This window comes from Platalea leucorodia (assembly GCF_965183815.1).
Source record: "Platalea leucorodia genome assembly, chromosome: 5".
NCBI classification, from domain to species: Eukaryota; Metazoa; Chordata; class Aves; order Pelecaniformes; family Threskiornithidae; genus Platalea; species Platalea leucorodia.
In genome coordinates this window covers 3,113,877-3,131,721 of record NC_138827.1, presented here as the reverse complement: position 1 = coordinate 3,131,721, position 17,845 = coordinate 3,113,877, and the positions used below count along the sequence as shown (strand labels likewise).

Below are 17,845 nucleotides of genomic sequence, written 5' to 3'. Positions count from 1 at the left end.
TTCTTAAATTTTGTACAAAACATTATAAAATGCAGAAGTGAAATGCTTGTCCTGCTGACAACAGCCCCCAATTTTAGAGAAAACATGACTTCCCTGTGCCCTTTTCATTGCTGACGCTCAGAATGAGTGCAAACACACGGAGCCGAAAGCACACACCCCCAAAGGAAAATACTGTGCAAGGTGAGTAACAATCTAAACACTTACTGGACTTCCCTCTCCAAAATGGCAACGTGCTTTAAAAATAATCAACAATATTATCTCTCATCAAGGGTTATGCTCTTTTATTGTAACCATTCAGCGCCCTTCAGAAAAAGCAGGAGAATTTTAAACTGCTGAATGAAGCTGTATTTGGTTGAACAGTGGCGTGAGCTTTTTAAAGCCATTTCTTTTTCTCTGACCGTTCCTAGGAGACGGCCCACCCTACAGTCAGCTACAGCTTTTATGAAGACAACTTACCCTTCAAAGAGTGAGAAAAGACCAACTCCCTCCTTGCCTTGCAAACTGCAAATGCAAAACCCAAAGAGAAAGGAAGTAATTTGCTCCAATTTCTGCCCAGCATTGGTGGCAGAGCCAGGAGCACTCCTAAACACTATTCCAACACTAAATACCTGGCCATTTTTCCTGTAAAAAATGGAGGCTATTTTTAAAAGCATGTTTTTACGTAAGAACCCGTGGTTAGCTGGACCCTTTTAATACAGGGAAGTTAAGGTGAACTCCTGAAATATTTTTATTCTGGAAAGGCTCCCCATGCCTTTGCTACAAGTAAAATGTTTTCATCATTGCAGAAGGAGGCCTGCCCTGAAGGAGTCACATAACCTCAAAGAGAGCTAGAAGACAACCAAGGGAGCACACCACCACGCTTACCGTCCCCTTCATCCACCACCGCTCGGATGACCACAGGGAACACACCACGATCCAAGTCAAAGTTCAGCTGAGGGAAAGAAATGAGATGAGGTTAGCCAATTCACACCAGGCTTGCCTGAAGGCAACACTCGAGAGAGCGTTCACATCGGAGGAATGAAGGCCCCTTCTGATGGGCTCCCAGTCCCTGGTCTCAAAAGGACACGGCAGAGCAGGAGGATTTAAAATTCAGGCACCAACTTTCAAAGACAGTCAACCAGAATAACTACAACATATATACATTGACATGGCACTAAACACTAGCCGTGGCTAGCAAAGCAAAGGGTCTCCATTTGAATTTTATATGGTATTTAATTCTCACAGATTCCTATATCCTAAAAGTCTCCTGAGTGATTTGTAGTAGGACAAGTTTATCAAAATATATCCAGTGCCATAGTTTTGCTTGCGTATGGTACGATATACTGGTTATAGCACAGCACTACACCTTATGCTCCCTACACCACAAAAGAAACCCTGACTCTTGTATGAAGTTCTTGAAGGCATAGAGAAAAGGCTGTAAAACTTCAAGCTCACACAACACTTTGAGGAAACACCAGACTGATCTCCATCTCTTGGCACGTTATGAAATTCAGGTCCTTGACCTTCTAATCTGCGCGAGTGAAACTTTAAGATCTCACTTGAATGCAAGGAAAACAGACTCAATTTCTTCCTTTGCCCCACACTTCATTAAAGCACTTCAAAAGCTCCATGTCATCTTACAAACACAAGAAAAATACAACCTTACAAACACTGTCCTATGCCAGGAATGGAAGTGGCTCAGAGACTGGATTTCTGGTGGGTTTTGTTAATTACTGACTTGGGGTTTTTTGTCTCATCTCTTGCCAAGAGAGAAAAAGATGTCATTTCACCACAGTGCTCCAAGATAGTCTGTTTTCAGTTTTCCAGTGAAAACTGAGACCCAATTCGAAGCGCCGCAGCATCGTTCAGGTAGTGCTTCGGGGCTTCCCTCACTTTCCTGCAGCCCCATCATCATTTGCAGCACGATCTTCTCCAGCCAGTCCCTCAAAAGATAAAAACTATCAAGATAGCCATTGGCATTGGCACAAATGGCAACCCAAACCACCCAGACTGGAGGGAAGGTGACCCTCACCATGAACCTTAACATAGGTGAAAATGCTTCCTCCTCAAATGAATTACAACCTAAGCGTTCATCCTGAAATGAATAACTGTACACTAGGAGATGATACACCCCGGCAGTCCCCAGCCGAGTGTGCCGTAGCGACACGGCTGTGCCTCTGCCAAGAGCTGCAGGCGCGTGCTTCGGACTGCAACAGCTCACCAACCTTCCACGGGAGCTGCGACAGGAAGAGGGAATCGCAACTCTGCTACTCTTCTGTCCATAGCTGCGTGCTCCTTGTGTGGGTTGCATGCCTTTGGGGCCACTCAGCTTCTGCAGCGCCTTCTAGAAGCGACTCTTAGCTGCGTAACAAAGCTTTGCACACACCCACACAACCCTGTTCAAATGTGCATGCTTGATTCCAAACAGAAAGCGTGCAGTGGAAGACCTTATGATTTGACCTAGCTAGTCTTCAAACCCGAGGGATATGGATTTTCATCCTCTGTATGATGGTTTTACATTTTATTCTTCCTTTACACTACCAGAATCTATTCTTTTTCCAAAACAGCAGAGTAACAGAGCAAACACAAAAATCTCATTTAACCTCTCAGTATTTGTTATAGAAGAGACTCATTGAGCCACTATTTTCCAGCTTGCATTTTTGAACCCTTATGGCATGCCACAGAGGGAAAATTCGTCGAGGACAATTGATAAAAATTGCTGAAAGAAGCTTATGGCTTTGCTTTGCTTCCTGCTCTGATTTATTACTGTACCACCACAGTTACTGTTTGTCCATTTGAAGGGAAAGTCACATCACAGAATTGTGGTTGCTTTACGATATAAACTTCAGCCTTCTCAAACAAAAGGCCTCTTTAAGGGTCCATTTCACATTCATTTTTAGGGACCTGAAAACAACTGTCTCAACACAAGCCATACGCTGTAACTTGCAAGCAAACCAGTATATTACGAAGACAAAGTAAACTTTTATAAAGCTTTCCACATAACAACCCAACATAACATTATTTTCCCTTCTGTTGGCCAGCCAAGAACTACATCATATGTGAGTATTACACTGAGCAAAAACATGAAGTAAATCTGGGTTTTTTGGACACCACCAATAACAAAGCTGGAAAGCAATCTGAAGCATGCAATTGTACACAGCTGAGTGATAACACTCTGCCAGCTGTCTCGGATGAAAGGGCTGCATTTCAGGGGCCAGTTAAGAAGAAGATTTAGCCATATGCATTTTACTGGACTTGAGAGAACAAGGACCGATATGTACACAGAGCCGAAATGGGAGCTGAATCACAGGGCTTGTTCCACATTTTCTGCACAACCAGAGCTCCCAGTGACACCAATGAAAAAAGCGGAGACAGAGGATGCAGCAGAATCAAGCAAAAGGAGCTAGAAGCCTACTTTTCCGCAACATCTCTCCCTTTAAGCTGTCAAAGGGACATGACTTCAGTACTCAAGTTAAAACCTTGCTGGCAGGAACAAAAGTGAAAATTAAGCTTCTCAATTCTTTAAGAAGAAAGGGGTCTGAGCTCCTACTTTCCACCTCTCTCAGACGACAGAAGGGATTGAAAAGCAGCTCTTCCAGGCTTTTGTAGGCTGAACTTGTGAAATCATATATTGGCAGAGAAGCCAAGACATCAGGAGATCAGACTCTGCAGGCTCTTGGTAACCACCATGGCATTTGTTAAGGCATGGGACTGATTATAGTTATAACTGTAACTTCAAGACAATAGCTATTCAATCTTTTCAAAATACATGAAAGATAACTTTTTTCCTTTCTTTCCTTTTTTCTTTTTTTTGTCTTTTCTTTTTTTTAAATATGTAGAGTTATCTTTTTTCTTTTTTTTTTAAATAGGTAGAGTTATCTACCAAGGTTCACATACACAATACTCTTATACAGGCTTGGGTCAGGAAATGAACACTGGGTTTTGTTGACTAAAAACTGTTGACCTGGGAGAGGTGTCCACAGGAACAAATCTATTAGCAGTAGCTACAGACTGACTCCTCTGCATCAGAAATTTCTTATGGCAATTCTGCGCAGAGCAAGGGAAAGACCAAGGCCTCCCTGCCCTGCGTCACGTGCAGGGGAAGCCCTTGGGCCAAAGCTCAGAGGCTCAAGAAGCAGAGAGTTACTGCCTGGGTTGGAATTTTGCAAAGATACCAAAATTAATTGGACTCCACAGACCTTGCTATGTAGTAAAAGCCACAGAGCTTAATTAAAACCAAGCCCTCGTCTGTTTGCAGTTATGGGTTAAACTAAAAGGAGGAAGGCATTCCCTTATGCAGCATTAATGCACCAGTGTGAATCTGCCCCAGAAGGGAGAGTATCCCCCCCAACACTGTACTGCTACAGTTAATAATGCAGGATGCGGCCCTTAAACAGAACAGGACTCTTCTAGAGCAGTGGTCTCCAAACTATTTTGACTATTCATCCCATCAGTAAAAAATTTTGAGCACGTACTCGCAATATGTATATTTGTAAGGTATATACATGTACTACTGAAGTTCTTCCTGCACCCCAATGAATTGTCTTGCACGCACCCCACTTTCGAGACCACTGTTCTAGAGGACCAGCCCAAAAAAAAAACCCAAACCCAAAAAAACACCAAAACAGACAGATCAAGACAGACATTTGTTCCCACAGGCTCTTTGGCTGGCAGGGAGAGGAAGGCTGAGGAGCGGCGAGCTCCTGCAGGAAGAGCTCCAGTGCCGATCTCTGCAGTCTCCCTCCCACACCAGATGTTGGGATGCCAGCTGATCAGCGATATCAAAAGTCCCTTCTTTGGGTTTCTTCCCTGTTTGCCTGATCTACCTGCCAAGTTCCCGTACAGTGTTCATACCTGCTCCTCCTAGGGCCCCATTCATCCCGTACCCACAAAACATGCCATGGCAGCTGGGAGAGGGTGTCTTCCAGCCGTAACTTCATGGCACTAAATGGAGTCCAGTGCTTCTGGGACAACAGGGTTGTGGAAAGAAGGGGACGCTGAGAAGAGACTTACCTCATCATCCTTCCAGTCCGAGAAATCAATCTTGAAGGAAGGCAGGGAGAATTGCTGGCTTACCCCTCTCTTGTAATGAACCGTCTCCGACTGCAGAGAGGAATTCTTTGTGCTGTATCTGAAGAAAGGGGGGAAAAAGAAAACTTGCTGTAACAAATGACTGCTCTCTGCTAGGCTCTCAGTCATTCACGCCTGTCCGCCTTTCAGGAATCACAAGTGGCAGCTCTAAGAGGCAGAGCTGGCAGGGGCTGGCAGCCATTCAGTGGGGATACAAAAAGGGAAGGGAAAGATCAAAGCGAGAAGGTGAGCACAGGGAAGGGAAAGCAGCGCAGACAGGCAAGGTCTGATTGGATCCATACTGACCTGCCTGGAAACACTAGGTGTCAGAGGAGTACAGTGGGGTGCGGCAGCCTGGCAAAGGCTAGCTCACTAAATCCAGGGCCTAGGCAAGGCTGGCTTTCGGCCCAGCACAGAGTCTTATTTTCTGCAGGAAACCCTGGAAGAACGGGCAATGATCTAACAGTGGCAACGCAGAACGCAACACGGCGCTGAAAGCTCTCCCGTGCCTCCGCAGGACAGCTCTGCAGTGAGAAACGCTGCTTTGCTCGCCATCATCCCGGTAAGCAAGAGCCATTCCGATTCACTCCTCTGTTCCTCATGTGCTTCCCCAGAGGTGTCGCAGGGCTACCAACACCACCAGAGAGACACCAGCCAGTCCTCCACGCCCGCTACCTAGAGAAGAGTCACAATTCTTCCACTGTCTCGAGGCCTGGCACTGAAATGCCAGCACTGCCAGGCTGGGATGAACACCTCTGGAATGGGACCATAGCTACCATCCACCATCTTCTGCACTCAGAGCCCACCCAGCGCTGTCTGCCACAAAAGAGACGTTTCACTGCCCGCTGGCCGTCACTACGGACGGTGCAATTCACAGTGGGCTTCAGCGGCAAAACAGGATCAAGAGGTTCTCACCACTTTCTGGAGGGTGATTTCTGAGCTGGATGCGCACAGCCTCTCACTACGCCGATTCTGGCACAGGAGAGGAGGCAGCGAACTGCAAAGCAGCGTGGGAACATCTGAAGCTGTTTTTACCACCAAAGCTTTTGTTGTTGAGCTACCAACCCTGTGTTCAGAGCATGTTGACAAACCAGAGAGAAAGTGAGAGATCCCTTGCCCAAGAGGCTTACGCTGCAGAAACAACCACCTCCCCCGGCACACTGATGAGACAGGTCTCACTCCAGCTCTACGAGAAAGACTTTAACAGCCGGTCACAGTAATGGGATCTTCTCTCTTCTGCACACTAACCATCACTTCCTAAGCAGAGCTTCACATGGTGAGACTGCGAGAATGCTGGCCTCCAGCCACCGCACACTGAACAGCTACAAGCTCAAACCCTTGTTGACTGCTCAAACACTTGATTGCCACCGTTCTTCATTGACCAGACAGCCCGTGGACAGGTTCCAGGGACAGGCGTCAGTTCAGCACCAGAAACTCTAGGCTGAATTTTTCCTTAATTCAACTTGGGCTATCACAGAGGATCCCCTGACAACCAGCTCCTCAGATTTTGCTGATTCCATTTCTCAAAGAATAACACGGGCAGTACTACTACCTGCCAGCCCTGCGAAGCACAATGATTAGGATGCATTTTGCAGCTGAATTTACAAGAACCTGGATACCAGAAGATGATGAGTATTTATTATTTCCTCTCAAACCCAAGGAGAAAAAAAACAGGCTCCCCGCTGGCATGAAGATTTTCTCTGGAAAGCTAGTGTAGTTCCTGCACCCTCTGAGGATCCAGAAGACTTATCAAGTGTCACAAGATCCACGTTAAATTCTGGAAGGCCGTGACAAAGGCCATGTTCACGACGTGCACTCCACTCTTCCTGCCAAGGCAGGTGCGTTATATTATTTATGACAACACCTTACCCTCAAAGACCATTCTGTACTGCGCTGAAATTGTGCTGCTTTACTAGAAGGTCTCGCTCCATCCTTTGCATTTAAAGCATGGTGTGGGAGAGATCAGAATGACAGGTCTTTTATGTGTGAATTACAGAGCGAGCAATTGAGTGAAGTTTTATTTACTGAGTTGTCAAGCACAATGAATAGAGCAAGCCTGTATCTAGCTCCTTTTGTGGCGCTCTCAAAGCTTCCCAGCTCTGCAGAGAGGCACAATTCTCCCTCTACAGCTGGGAAAGCAGGGAATGGAAGAGTGACTTACCTAAGGTGACAGCAAGTCAGGAACCTACTAGGAATAAAGTGCAGAGGAGAGAGTGGAGGTCAGAGACTGCCTGGATGACATGCACCACAGCAGCACTGGGAAAGGGGTGTAAACATGCTGATGATGAGGAGTGCCAGGAAGGCTGGAGGACCTGCACTTACAGCACCAGGAGCCCAAACCAGTCTACAACAGGAAAACAAGTAACGCTGTTCCAAGGAGGATAGGGTAGAACAATACTTGCATAGACTTGCTGCTCTCACCGCCCCTGAGAAAAGAAATAAACCGGGTACATAGATTTTCTGAGCTGAAGAGTATGACAAAAATACCAAGGAGGCTTCCCCAAGTGAACCAAGCGAGCTTTGTGCCTCTGACTGTGTGACTGCCTAGCCCCCATTGCCAAAACACATGTCAGACTCGGATCTGAACACCCAGACAACGCTGGAGACCTCCAGTCAGCAGCCAGTGCCGAGGCTGCCGAGCACCAGCGGGCCAAGAGCCTGGTGAGTTCCCTGGAAGCGCTGGTGACCCCAGATTGTCACAGAGATCAATCATCTTTCTAAGGTGATGCACAGGATCCACTGCACAAGTACACACTCGTCGTGCTGCACAGGAGGACAAGTTGGCAAGCTGTTACAAAGCAAGTATCCTGCATATTGGTGTCTAAGTGGTCTCTACCCATCCCCAGCCCTTTTGGTTGGCTTCTGCTGTGTTCGTAAGTCTTCTATTCCCTGCCTATGCGAGCTGCGGGCTTACAGCAAACAATAGTGGAGAAGCTCTGTAGAGCTGTGGAGATGTGTTACAGAAAAAGAGTGCATGTATTAAGAATAAAGGATAGCAGAGAAGCAACATGCTGCCTCTCCCTGCATAAAGGCTGAAATCTGAATGTTTGGGCTGCTATTTCTCAGGCTGCACCGGGCCAGATCTCCATCCAGACAGGGGGTCTAACAAAGCCACCTTGCAATCACTGGCAGCTCAGGACGATGGAGAAGTGGGGTCTGTCCTACTAGGTCAGGACCAAACAGAAATCCCCAGTCACATTTTTTTAAACCTGTTTGTTTGCTCAGGTACCCCTGACAGCAACGTGAGGTACCACGCTGCTGACTGCTGCAGCAGCCCCCAGCTCTGTCCTCAGGATTCAGGCAGACCATCTCCTCCTGTAAGCTCTTTGACGCACCTTTACTCCCACAAAGCGGAGCTTACACTCTGCACGGACTCCTTCCTCCTCCATGTCAAACCCTTCCACCCCCCAAAACCAGCTGCGTATCAGAGAACCGGCAGATGAGAAGCCCTGTGGCTACGTTACAGTGATTTTTTGAGAGAACAGGAAACAAACTAAAAATTATTCCTCAGTCTCACTCCTCCACCATCAGCTGAGAAGCACTTGCTGCCTGCACGGAGAAACTCAGCCTGTGGTTCACGCAGGCTGCTCCCTGTACGCAGTCCAGACTTGCTACGGGACACCTGTAGACCTGAAGTAGCTCCCAAGCCACCAGTGGCATGCTAGTTAGTGTTCGGGAACCTCTGGCTAACCAAAGGTAAACTTCTGTTGCTACACGTTCACTGGAGACGCAACACGAACGTGTGGGGGTGTTTTCCCACTCTCACTCATCCCTGAAGTTCTCAGCAGGGCGCCAGTCCCAACTCGTGCAGACTTCTTCACTGCTGTGTTCCTCACGCTCAGCTCCGCCTGGCACTGGGGCTGCCTCGGACAGTCAAAAGACGGTTCCTGTTACCACAAGCACGCTGGGACCCCTGATGGAGAAGCACCAAGCGAGGATCCTAGCCAGCTTGCCTCAGAGTTACACAGAGCACTGTCCAGACCCCATTCCTCAGAGAACAGCAGGATGCACGTAGCAATGTTGCCCCAAGGTACCATTTTTGACTAGTAACGGCTGAGAGACGGTCTGCGCTTTGAAAAGCCTGTGGACAAAATAAGAGTCCTCTTTCTTTAGTAACAGCTACGCACGTTGCATGGCAATTTGCAGTGAACGGAGGTCAAGGCAGAGTTACTGAAGGCAGAGTTACACGAGAGCTTTAGAGGGTACTCAGGAACCAATTCTTCCACGGCTGCAGGCTGTGACTGCCTGGCAGGCTCCATGTCCTCTTACAGGTGATGAGGAGGGAGCCAGCCACGTTCTGCTGGTGTTCAAAGGGGCCAGGAGTTGATGTGGAGCAAGGACGCTGGCCCCCCTCTCTCTCCCACCTGCACGCTCCCCTTTCATTTTGGGCCAGGGTTTCACAGGTCAGCTTTCAGGGAAGAGGGAAGTTGAACAAGTGTCTCAACTCAAAGTGATTTTTATTGAAAAAAGAAACACTACCAAAATATAAGAAGGCCATAGCCCTGGGTCTCAGTCAGAGTTAGGCAAGATCTAGCCCAGAGATGCTCCCACACAGAGTTTGGAGGTTAACCGTGTGCTAAGTTGGTGCACTGCAGTCCCTGCCAGTCTTCTCCTCCCCTCCTGCTTCCTTCCAGGACTGAGTTTCCACTCCAGGCCAGGAGGAACCAAACACCTTACCACCCAGCTGAAACCCCGTCGCCCACGTCCCGCTCCAGCACCCGCAGCGCTCTGCCTTCAGCTGCTGAGCTTACTGGCGAGAGCAGTAAGCTCACTACTCCAACCAGGCTTCAAAGCTGGTGGCTCACACAACAGCTACACACAGAGGCACAAAGGCCAGAACTCTTATTAAAGACAGAGGGCTTGTCTGCTTGGCGAAATCTATAGAATTTAGCTCTCCAGCCTGTGAACTTTGCACACTACAGCGTTCCCTTGGGGACGGGTGTCTGCCTGGATCAAAGCAGGCTTCGGCTTTACGGCTTGCGCCTAGCCAAAAACAGCACTCGCCTCTGATTTCTTCACACAGAAGAAACCTCTCTGCACAAAGAATTCATATTAATCATCACAGTCCACAGCCAAAAGCAGCAAGAGCACCTTTCAAAGGCCCTGAATAGACAGAGGCTATTAAATAACTAAAGGAGTATCTGAGTGCCTCTGTCTCTCCTACGCAAGCTTTAGTGAAAACGGCCGTGCGCTGAGCTACCCGTTTCAGTTGGATTTCATTTTGCAAACCAACTATTCAAACTTCCACATGCAGACAGGATTTATAATCATTGCAGTGTCATGTCCACCGTCAGCTTAAAAGACTGCGGCAGGATGTTTGCGATGAATGTAGCAGGCATTGCAAAACAAACAAGGAAATGAGATCTTAAAAAAAAAAAATATCCAGTGCACCCATTTGTGCATCAGCAACACAGACAGCACAGCCCTGAAAAAGGGCAAGGATTGCAGAGCTAGACCGACCTATTTTCATTGTGTTTTCTCTTTATAATGAGAAAACGGAGCTTGGCAACATTACTAGGATACGGAAGAGAGCCTTTTCAGTCCAAAGAGGAAGATCTTTTTCATAAGAATGGGGCTGCAAAACTCAAACCTCTCACGTCATATTTATCGTCAGCTCCTGATCTGCCTGGATTGCTCATGTCTTTAGAGCTGGCTGTTTTAAGTGCTTCCAGCTACGGGGCTGGTTTGACTTCTTCCCCTGAGGAAACAACCGCTGCTGTCATGTTTTAACTACACAATCCTTCCTGCTAGTCAGCAGGATACCTACAGCTGGAAAAGTCCCAGGGGCCCTCCCAGGAACAGGCTAATAGCGTGCACATCAAGGCTTTTGCCGGAAAAGGAAAGGATGCATTCGTAGAGCACACACAAAAAGAGAATATGAACATCTCTGCAGCACGCTCCAAAAAACCTACCTGTCTCCTAAACCAAAGACATCTAAAGGTACAAACACATGAACCAGTTACTGCAGGAGAAGGCAGGCTACGAACTGGGAGTCCTTCAGCTATTCTCTAGGAGCTGCTGAGGAATACTGCCAGCCCTGCAATGGAAGTGCAACGCACAGTACCCTCTCATTTTTCTGGGGAGAAAATAACATGCTTATGGGCAACCACTAGCAAGCAGTCAATGTACAGCTTGCACACCTGCGTGTTTGTGCCTCCAATAGGCTAAGGCAGAGATTCTCATGCCATTTAGATAGGGCCCATCCTGGTCACCCTTCGCCTTTCGGCCGCGACGCCTGGACCCTTCCTTGCTGCACGTGCTGATCGCCTCTACCGCAGGCATGGAGCTGCCTCTCTGGCTGGCTAGTCTTAAAACCCAGTTAACATCACGGATTCTGACAGCAAATTTCTCTTTGTTTGCAGGACATTTTTGAAGCTGACAGGTACTGCTGTGCCTCAGTGACACTGAGCAATACAAAGCTTGTCCTCACGGGTGAGCAGTCAAGCTGTTACGAAGGTTTCCCCAACCAGGGCATCCCCTGCTTTCTACCCAGCTGCCAGGAAACTGAAGCCAAAGGAAAGGACAAACTGAGAAATATCACTCTCTCCAAGCCAGCCAGATCACAGACCAACTCCCCAAGAGCACATCCACCACTAACCAAAGATGAGAGCGGATCCTCAGGGAAGACGCTGTGCTAAAGCTCACTGGGTGGACTGCCGGAGGAAACAGAAGCGCAGAGGAACAGTCTGCTGATTTCCCAAACCAAAGAAAATGGACACAACCCGAAAAATAAATAAAACTGAGGATATCAGGGGTCTTGAGCTGTTCAGAGGCAGATCACTGCTAATTCCATGCCATTAAAGAGACCCTGGACATAGGCAGATCTGGTCTCTGTTACCCCTGGGGTAATGCACCAGCTGGTCCTCTGAAAGCTGATGTGTTTTAGTCTAAAGAGTCTTTAGGCTCACCACAAAGTAACCGGGCAAAAGACATTTAGAAGGTGAGAGCACCAGTGCCCTCTAGATTTAAACTAACTCCCATTTCATCCAAGAGATATCTGCACTAGCACCAGACAGTACTGGGTATCTTCCCCCGGGCACGGGGCTGCAGAGGTGAAGACACCTCTACGATCACCAACAGCCACACATTCGCCTTCTCCAGACTTTACTGGTCAACTGCGGTCCCACCGCGGTGACGATACAGCTCCCTGTGAAACTCAGAGTTCAACAAGAGGCAGGCAGCAGTTGGGAGCTACGTGTTCCCAAGATCTTGGCTGGGAAATGGTATAGCTGAGCATATCTCCCAGCACGATTACCTGGGAAAGTCGGTTGAACGCTCCTTTGAGACAGGTTAGGACAGGCAGCTCATACAGATAAAGCCACCAGCTTTTAAACGCAGCCCAAAAAACTCCCGGAGGAAGCTCCCTGGCTTGCAGAAAGGCTTCCCTTTGGTCACGGAGACCAGCTAATCCTGAAGGCAGGCCCGTGACACAGAGCGTTGTGGCTCTCAGATGAGCAGAGGCTTTACAACAAGCAATGCCTCTGTTCAGGAAGAGCCACCTTCCCTCCCCTCCCTCCTCTCACCCCAAATTGTATGAACATAACATTCCTAGCAGGAGTTTCACACGAGCAGGAGCGCTGATACTATCAGGATCAGTGGTTGTTTCAGCAGAGAAGCAAGAATAACTTGTTTAGCACTTCTAAGGAGCCATGCTGCAGGCTGGGGACTAGGAGAAAATTTCTGCTTTTGACAAGAGTCCAGAAAGTTTCTCCCATTTTAGGATTTAGCATCAATTTAGGAGAGTGGAAAAAAAAAAGTGTTTTGTTTTAAAGAGCATCTTCTTCCCAATCAAGTGCTGGACACAGCGATAGAAGACGTTTTGCATTTATACACGGTGCAGCTTTTGCACATGCTTGTTCCTTGAATGTAGCTGTCAGCACCAAAAGAAATTGAGAAAAAAGGAAAAACTACCAGCCCAGGCAGGGGGAAGCTGCATTCCTATTAGTGCACTAAAAATGCACTCGCTCCGCTTAGAGCTCTAAGAATGCAGCCCGGATTTTTTTTTTTTCCACTAGAATTTGAAGAGAGTAAATCAAAGTAATTATAGCACTGCCCTTTCAGAATTGCTTTGCAAAGCTGAAATCAGAGCTTCAAAAGGTTTTTACTACCAGCCAGCAAATCCAGAGAAGCAGAGATGCCTACTTCGGGCAGCTGCACTAGCCCCAAGACGTGCTTCATGAGCCACTTCCACGTGGAAAAATAGCCTGGGTTGAATTAAAGCAGCTTGTAAAATCTATATTTGTATCTCACTTCCCCCAGCCCTTATTACCTACACATCTGCATGAAATCAGGATCATGCCTTCCAAAAGGTTCCCTGGCTTCTTGTGCAGCCCCCCACACCCCACGCTTACATAAATTTTATTGTCCAAGAACTCCAGAGCAGAGACAGACAGTTCATCGCTCCTATACTATGGGGAAATTAAAGTATGATTTATTAAATAAAAGGCCAGCAGTGGAAGCAAGAGCTGAATCCAAGCGCTTTGACTTTTGACGTAAAGGTTTAGCGCGCTGAGGACTGCGCAGCACAGTATCATCAGCTATATTTCGTTAGCGAGATAATGACTGCTGACTACTGATCCTGGTTTCGTGCAGAGGCAGGTAGGGTTCATGAACAAAGGCTTCTCCTCCTCCATCTGAACAGAGATCCGTCTCTCAGTGAACCATGGACAGGGTGGATTAAAAAATTCATATTTTTTAAAAAATATCTTTCTTTCTTTGAAGCTGACAGTTGTGTTAACTTTCAGAAACTCTACCTAGGAATTGTTCAAATTAAATTTAAAAAGCAATTAGGTAGTTCACGTTTGCTGCATAAGCTTTAAAGAACAGACAACAGCACTGGTGACAGTCACTGGCTTAGTGCATGGCACTAAATTTCAGTAAAACGTGTTCTTAAGTGAACCAGAAACTGTGTTTTCCTCCTCCAATCAACCAACAGAGTTCTGAGAGGAGAGCTACTAGTTACAGAAGCCTGAAAACACACTCTGTCCTGAAATAGTTATATTCGGTAACTGTAATACTTCCATTAAGCAATTATTATTCAAGGCACAACTTGACAAGACAGTCTCTTAGGAGTCCAACACAGAGCAGTTTAACCAACGAGAATGCTACGCTGCTGGTCTCGGGTGATTCAGCTGCACTTCCATCCCAACACAGCTTGGTTCAAGACACAGGTTAAAAAAAAAAAATGTATCTTTTCTTTTTAGAATAGCTTTCTTTTTTGCCATTTTGACATAACAAAATGCAAAACTAGGAGTCTGAAAAGATACATTTTAAACTATATGCATATTCTTTACAGACTTAAGCTCTTCGTAGTAGCACAAAGTTTGATATGAAGCTCACCCTGAGTTGTAAATGCAGATGTTTCATTGTTACTGACCAGTGACAGATTCTCCTTCGAGGTGAGAGAATATGCAAATCAAGATTGAAATCAAGATTTAAAACAAGAATTGCCGATTTAAGCCATGACTGAAGCCTGGCAATGTAAATGCATCCACCCTGGCCATAGAGGCCCTCAGTTCTCCCCATCAGCCCACAGACGGTTTCCTTCGGAGGTCAAAAAACAAGGAACACCGCAGGGCAGCACCAGGGACACTGGCCACCTCTCCACATTGTACCTGTATTAGGAAAAGAGGACTTCAATCTCCAAGGCTGCCATTCCAACACCTTCACTAGCACTAAATTCACAGGAAACCTAAGGACCTAAGAGACAGAACACGGAAACTTTATCAGGATTTCTAAGGCGTCCTGCTGCATTCAGCTCTGCTCAGGAAAAACTGGATCTAAATAGAAAGCGTTTTCAGAGTTTGTCGAGAGATATTTTTCAGGCACTTCAAAGGAGCTAATTTATTACCTCCCCAAAATAAAGGCAGCCACAGGCTTCAACAGAAGAAGAGAAGGGGCCTAAACAAAAATTCTGGATTAGGATATCCTCCAGTTTGGAGGAATGCACATCTGGATGGAAGCATTGAGCTTGTGTCATTTCTAAAAATACGCTATTCATTGATACATTAGGGGGATGTTTATACTTTGCATAAAACACATAAGCCATTTTATGGTTTGTCATGCATATTTCTCCCTGCTGAAACCTCTGCAGATCCCTTCAATAAAATGTAAATTTACCGCCAAATCCAGAGCACCACTGCAGAAGCCGTCAGCACTACGTGCACAGAGCCGCTGATCAGCCAAAAGCCTCTACTAGGGGAAGCCAAGAGCTTCTGCAGCCTGAATCTTCCTTTACCCATAGAACAAAAAGAATTTTTTGTCCCATGGCCATTGGAAGCCTGCCATAACGTACCAGCAGCTCACGGGTACCCAGTTCACACCAGGGAGAGCACGTTTCAGCCACCTCAGCTCTTAACAGAAAGGAAATTTTTCGTAGTCTTATGGGATACGGTGTTGATTGGAATGGTTTAAACGTGCCCATTTAGATAAAAAGGGTTTGAAATCTGTAGGGATGCTCTACCAGGATATGAGAAAGACTCCACGGATGATGTTTTGACCATTCTTTCCACAGCTAACCAAAGCATAATATGTGTACCCGGCAGGAAACACAAAGGCAGGGTTTCAGGCAGTAAATCCTCCTGATAGCCATCTCACAACAGCCTGTGTTGAGGTGGTCATTTATCCCAAAAGGGGCTTTGGGTGGGCCTCAGTTCCACAGACTCGCTATGTCAATGTCAGACTGAACTTTACTTTGGTGGCCCGGATGCTCCCATCACAGGGAACATGGAAATCCAGTGAGTTAGGTGATCTGGAAAAAAAACAGGTAGTATATGAAGGGAAGGGTGGTTGGTTTTTTTAACTTCATAGAACTTCTTGTTGACAAAGCTGTGAGTTCCTCTGCTTTGTTGCACACAATGGTTTCCCCACACCCAAAAAACAAACCAAAAAGGGAACAAGAGAGGATATTGGCTATGTGGGGGAGGGAAGTGAAAGTAATATTCAAAGCTATCAGAATATATAAAACAAAACAGAAAAAGAAGAGATTTCCCTCTCCACCATCTGTAGCAGCACTGCCCTTGGGGGTGATTAACGAGAGATGTTTGACAGGCTCATCACCTGAGAGCTCCTGCGCCCCTCCACACGCCCGCAAGCCCAGGACTTACACTGCCATGCCACCAACAAACTCTTCCGTAGCCTGGCAATAGATTGTGATGGCAACGCGGGCATCCGCATCAAACGTGAACTCCAGGCTGTACAGGACTTTCTGCTTCCCATTCTCCTCAGTAGGACTGTCAACATCATCTTTATACCTGAAAGACAATGCCAGAGGATTAGAACGTACATTTATGAGATATCATCAAGATCACTCTGGAAATCAGGACAAGAGTCCTCCAAGCTAGGTGTTCTGGGCAGTCAAGGCACCATGGGCTTCCACCTGGGGCTTCCCAGGAGATGCCCATTCTTTCCTCAGAGGAAAGTTCTTCCAAGATTTGACTGAAGTTATTAAAGTGAATTATGTAGACGGTGTTGAGGGATCTCACCCAGCCTTACAGTGCCAGGACGCAGAATGAGACAAGAAAGTGAACTCCTGAATGTCAAACCCTTAGGAGAAGAAACATTCTCCCTCCTTTTAAATTAGGCTCAGTATTTGGGCTAAAGAAATCCTGCATGGGCCTGAGAAGTCTAGAGCCTAATTCTTTTAACTCTGCAAATGAAGTGGTGCGTGACAGGCAAAAAACAAGGTTTCTATAACACAAAGAACTCCTGAAGCTCAACAAAAAGTACTTCCAGTATCACACAGATTATGATATTCAGATCAGAAAGCATCCAAATATAGGAACTTCAAATACCTTTAAATGTACAAATCATCAACTAAACCTTTGACGCTGCTAATGACTGAAGCTTGCACACATTTATTGTACGAACAAAAATTAACACGTTCAACTGCATAACAGATGCATGATAACCAATACAAGAATGAGTTTGGAAGTTATTTCAATTAACATAAAGGGGAGTTATAACTTGGCTATGGGCTACTATACAGCTGGATCCCACTGTGTGATCACCACTGCCCAGTACTACTCCTTCTCCCTACTGCTGGAAAAGGCAGGTAACAAACGCGGGGAAGAAGGTGGTATGAAGCAAGCTCCAGGGCAGTTAGCTATGGCCATGGACGAGCAGTGAGTTATGGCATGCCAGGAGTGGCCAGGGAGACCAGCAGATCCTGGAACAAGAAGCCAACACAACACACCATGAGAAGATCTCCCTTGCCTTGAAGCACAAAGCGACAGACAGAACGGACATGATTCGCTGGCAGGGCAGAAGCAGATTCTCATACATAAATTCAAATCCCACTGTAATCCTATGACTGTAGGTACCACCGTTAGTTCACGCACCGTGTAGGAATAGTGAACGCAGCGGGTTGCCTTTGAGAGGTGTACAACACTACTTGATTTGCTGCCTGGCTCCAGCCTCACTTGTCTATCGGTATTACCTTAATTGCCACGATGCCTGGGTCAAAGCCAAGCAGCCTAACTATTCAGGAAAAGCTTGGCACCGTCTCTGACTTCACAGTATCAGTTGCCCTCTCCCTTCATTGAACAGCCTTGATGAATGTGCTGTACTGTTGAAAATACTCAGAAATGGGCTAGGCATACCTCCATAATTCAAGCTAAAAATTGTCAAAGGAATCCTTATTTACCGAGTTCACTGAGATGTAATAACTGCTGCTTAATTAAGAGGGTTCCAGCATGAATTTTACTTAACACCACACTGAACAAGAATGAAATGTTCATCTTCGGCGATTTAATACAGAAGGTGCAAAACAGAATTTAAGAGCAGTATAATCAAATAC

The 17,845-nt window shown here is 46.6% G+C and overlaps 1 protein-coding gene across 4 annotated transcripts in view; it reads right to left on the bottom strand.

The window, feature by feature from the left end:
- Window positions 1-17,845, bottom strand: part of MGRN1 (mahogunin ring finger 1) — a 55,538-nt gene that overhangs the window by 21,910 nt on the left and 15,783 nt on the right. For all 4 annotated transcript variants that reach the window (XM_082314120.1, XM_082314117.1, XM_082314118.1 and 1 more), the window contains exons 4-6: window positions 16,155-16,301; window positions 4,993-5,110; window positions 865-931 (exon numbers count right to left, since the gene is read on the bottom strand). In XM_082314120.1, the coding sequence (XP_082170246.1) occupies window positions 865-931; window positions 4,993-5,110; window positions 16,155-16,301 (332 nt within the window). The remainder of the gene's footprint in view (window positions 1-864; window positions 932-4,992; window positions 5,111-16,154; window positions 16,302-17,845) is intronic.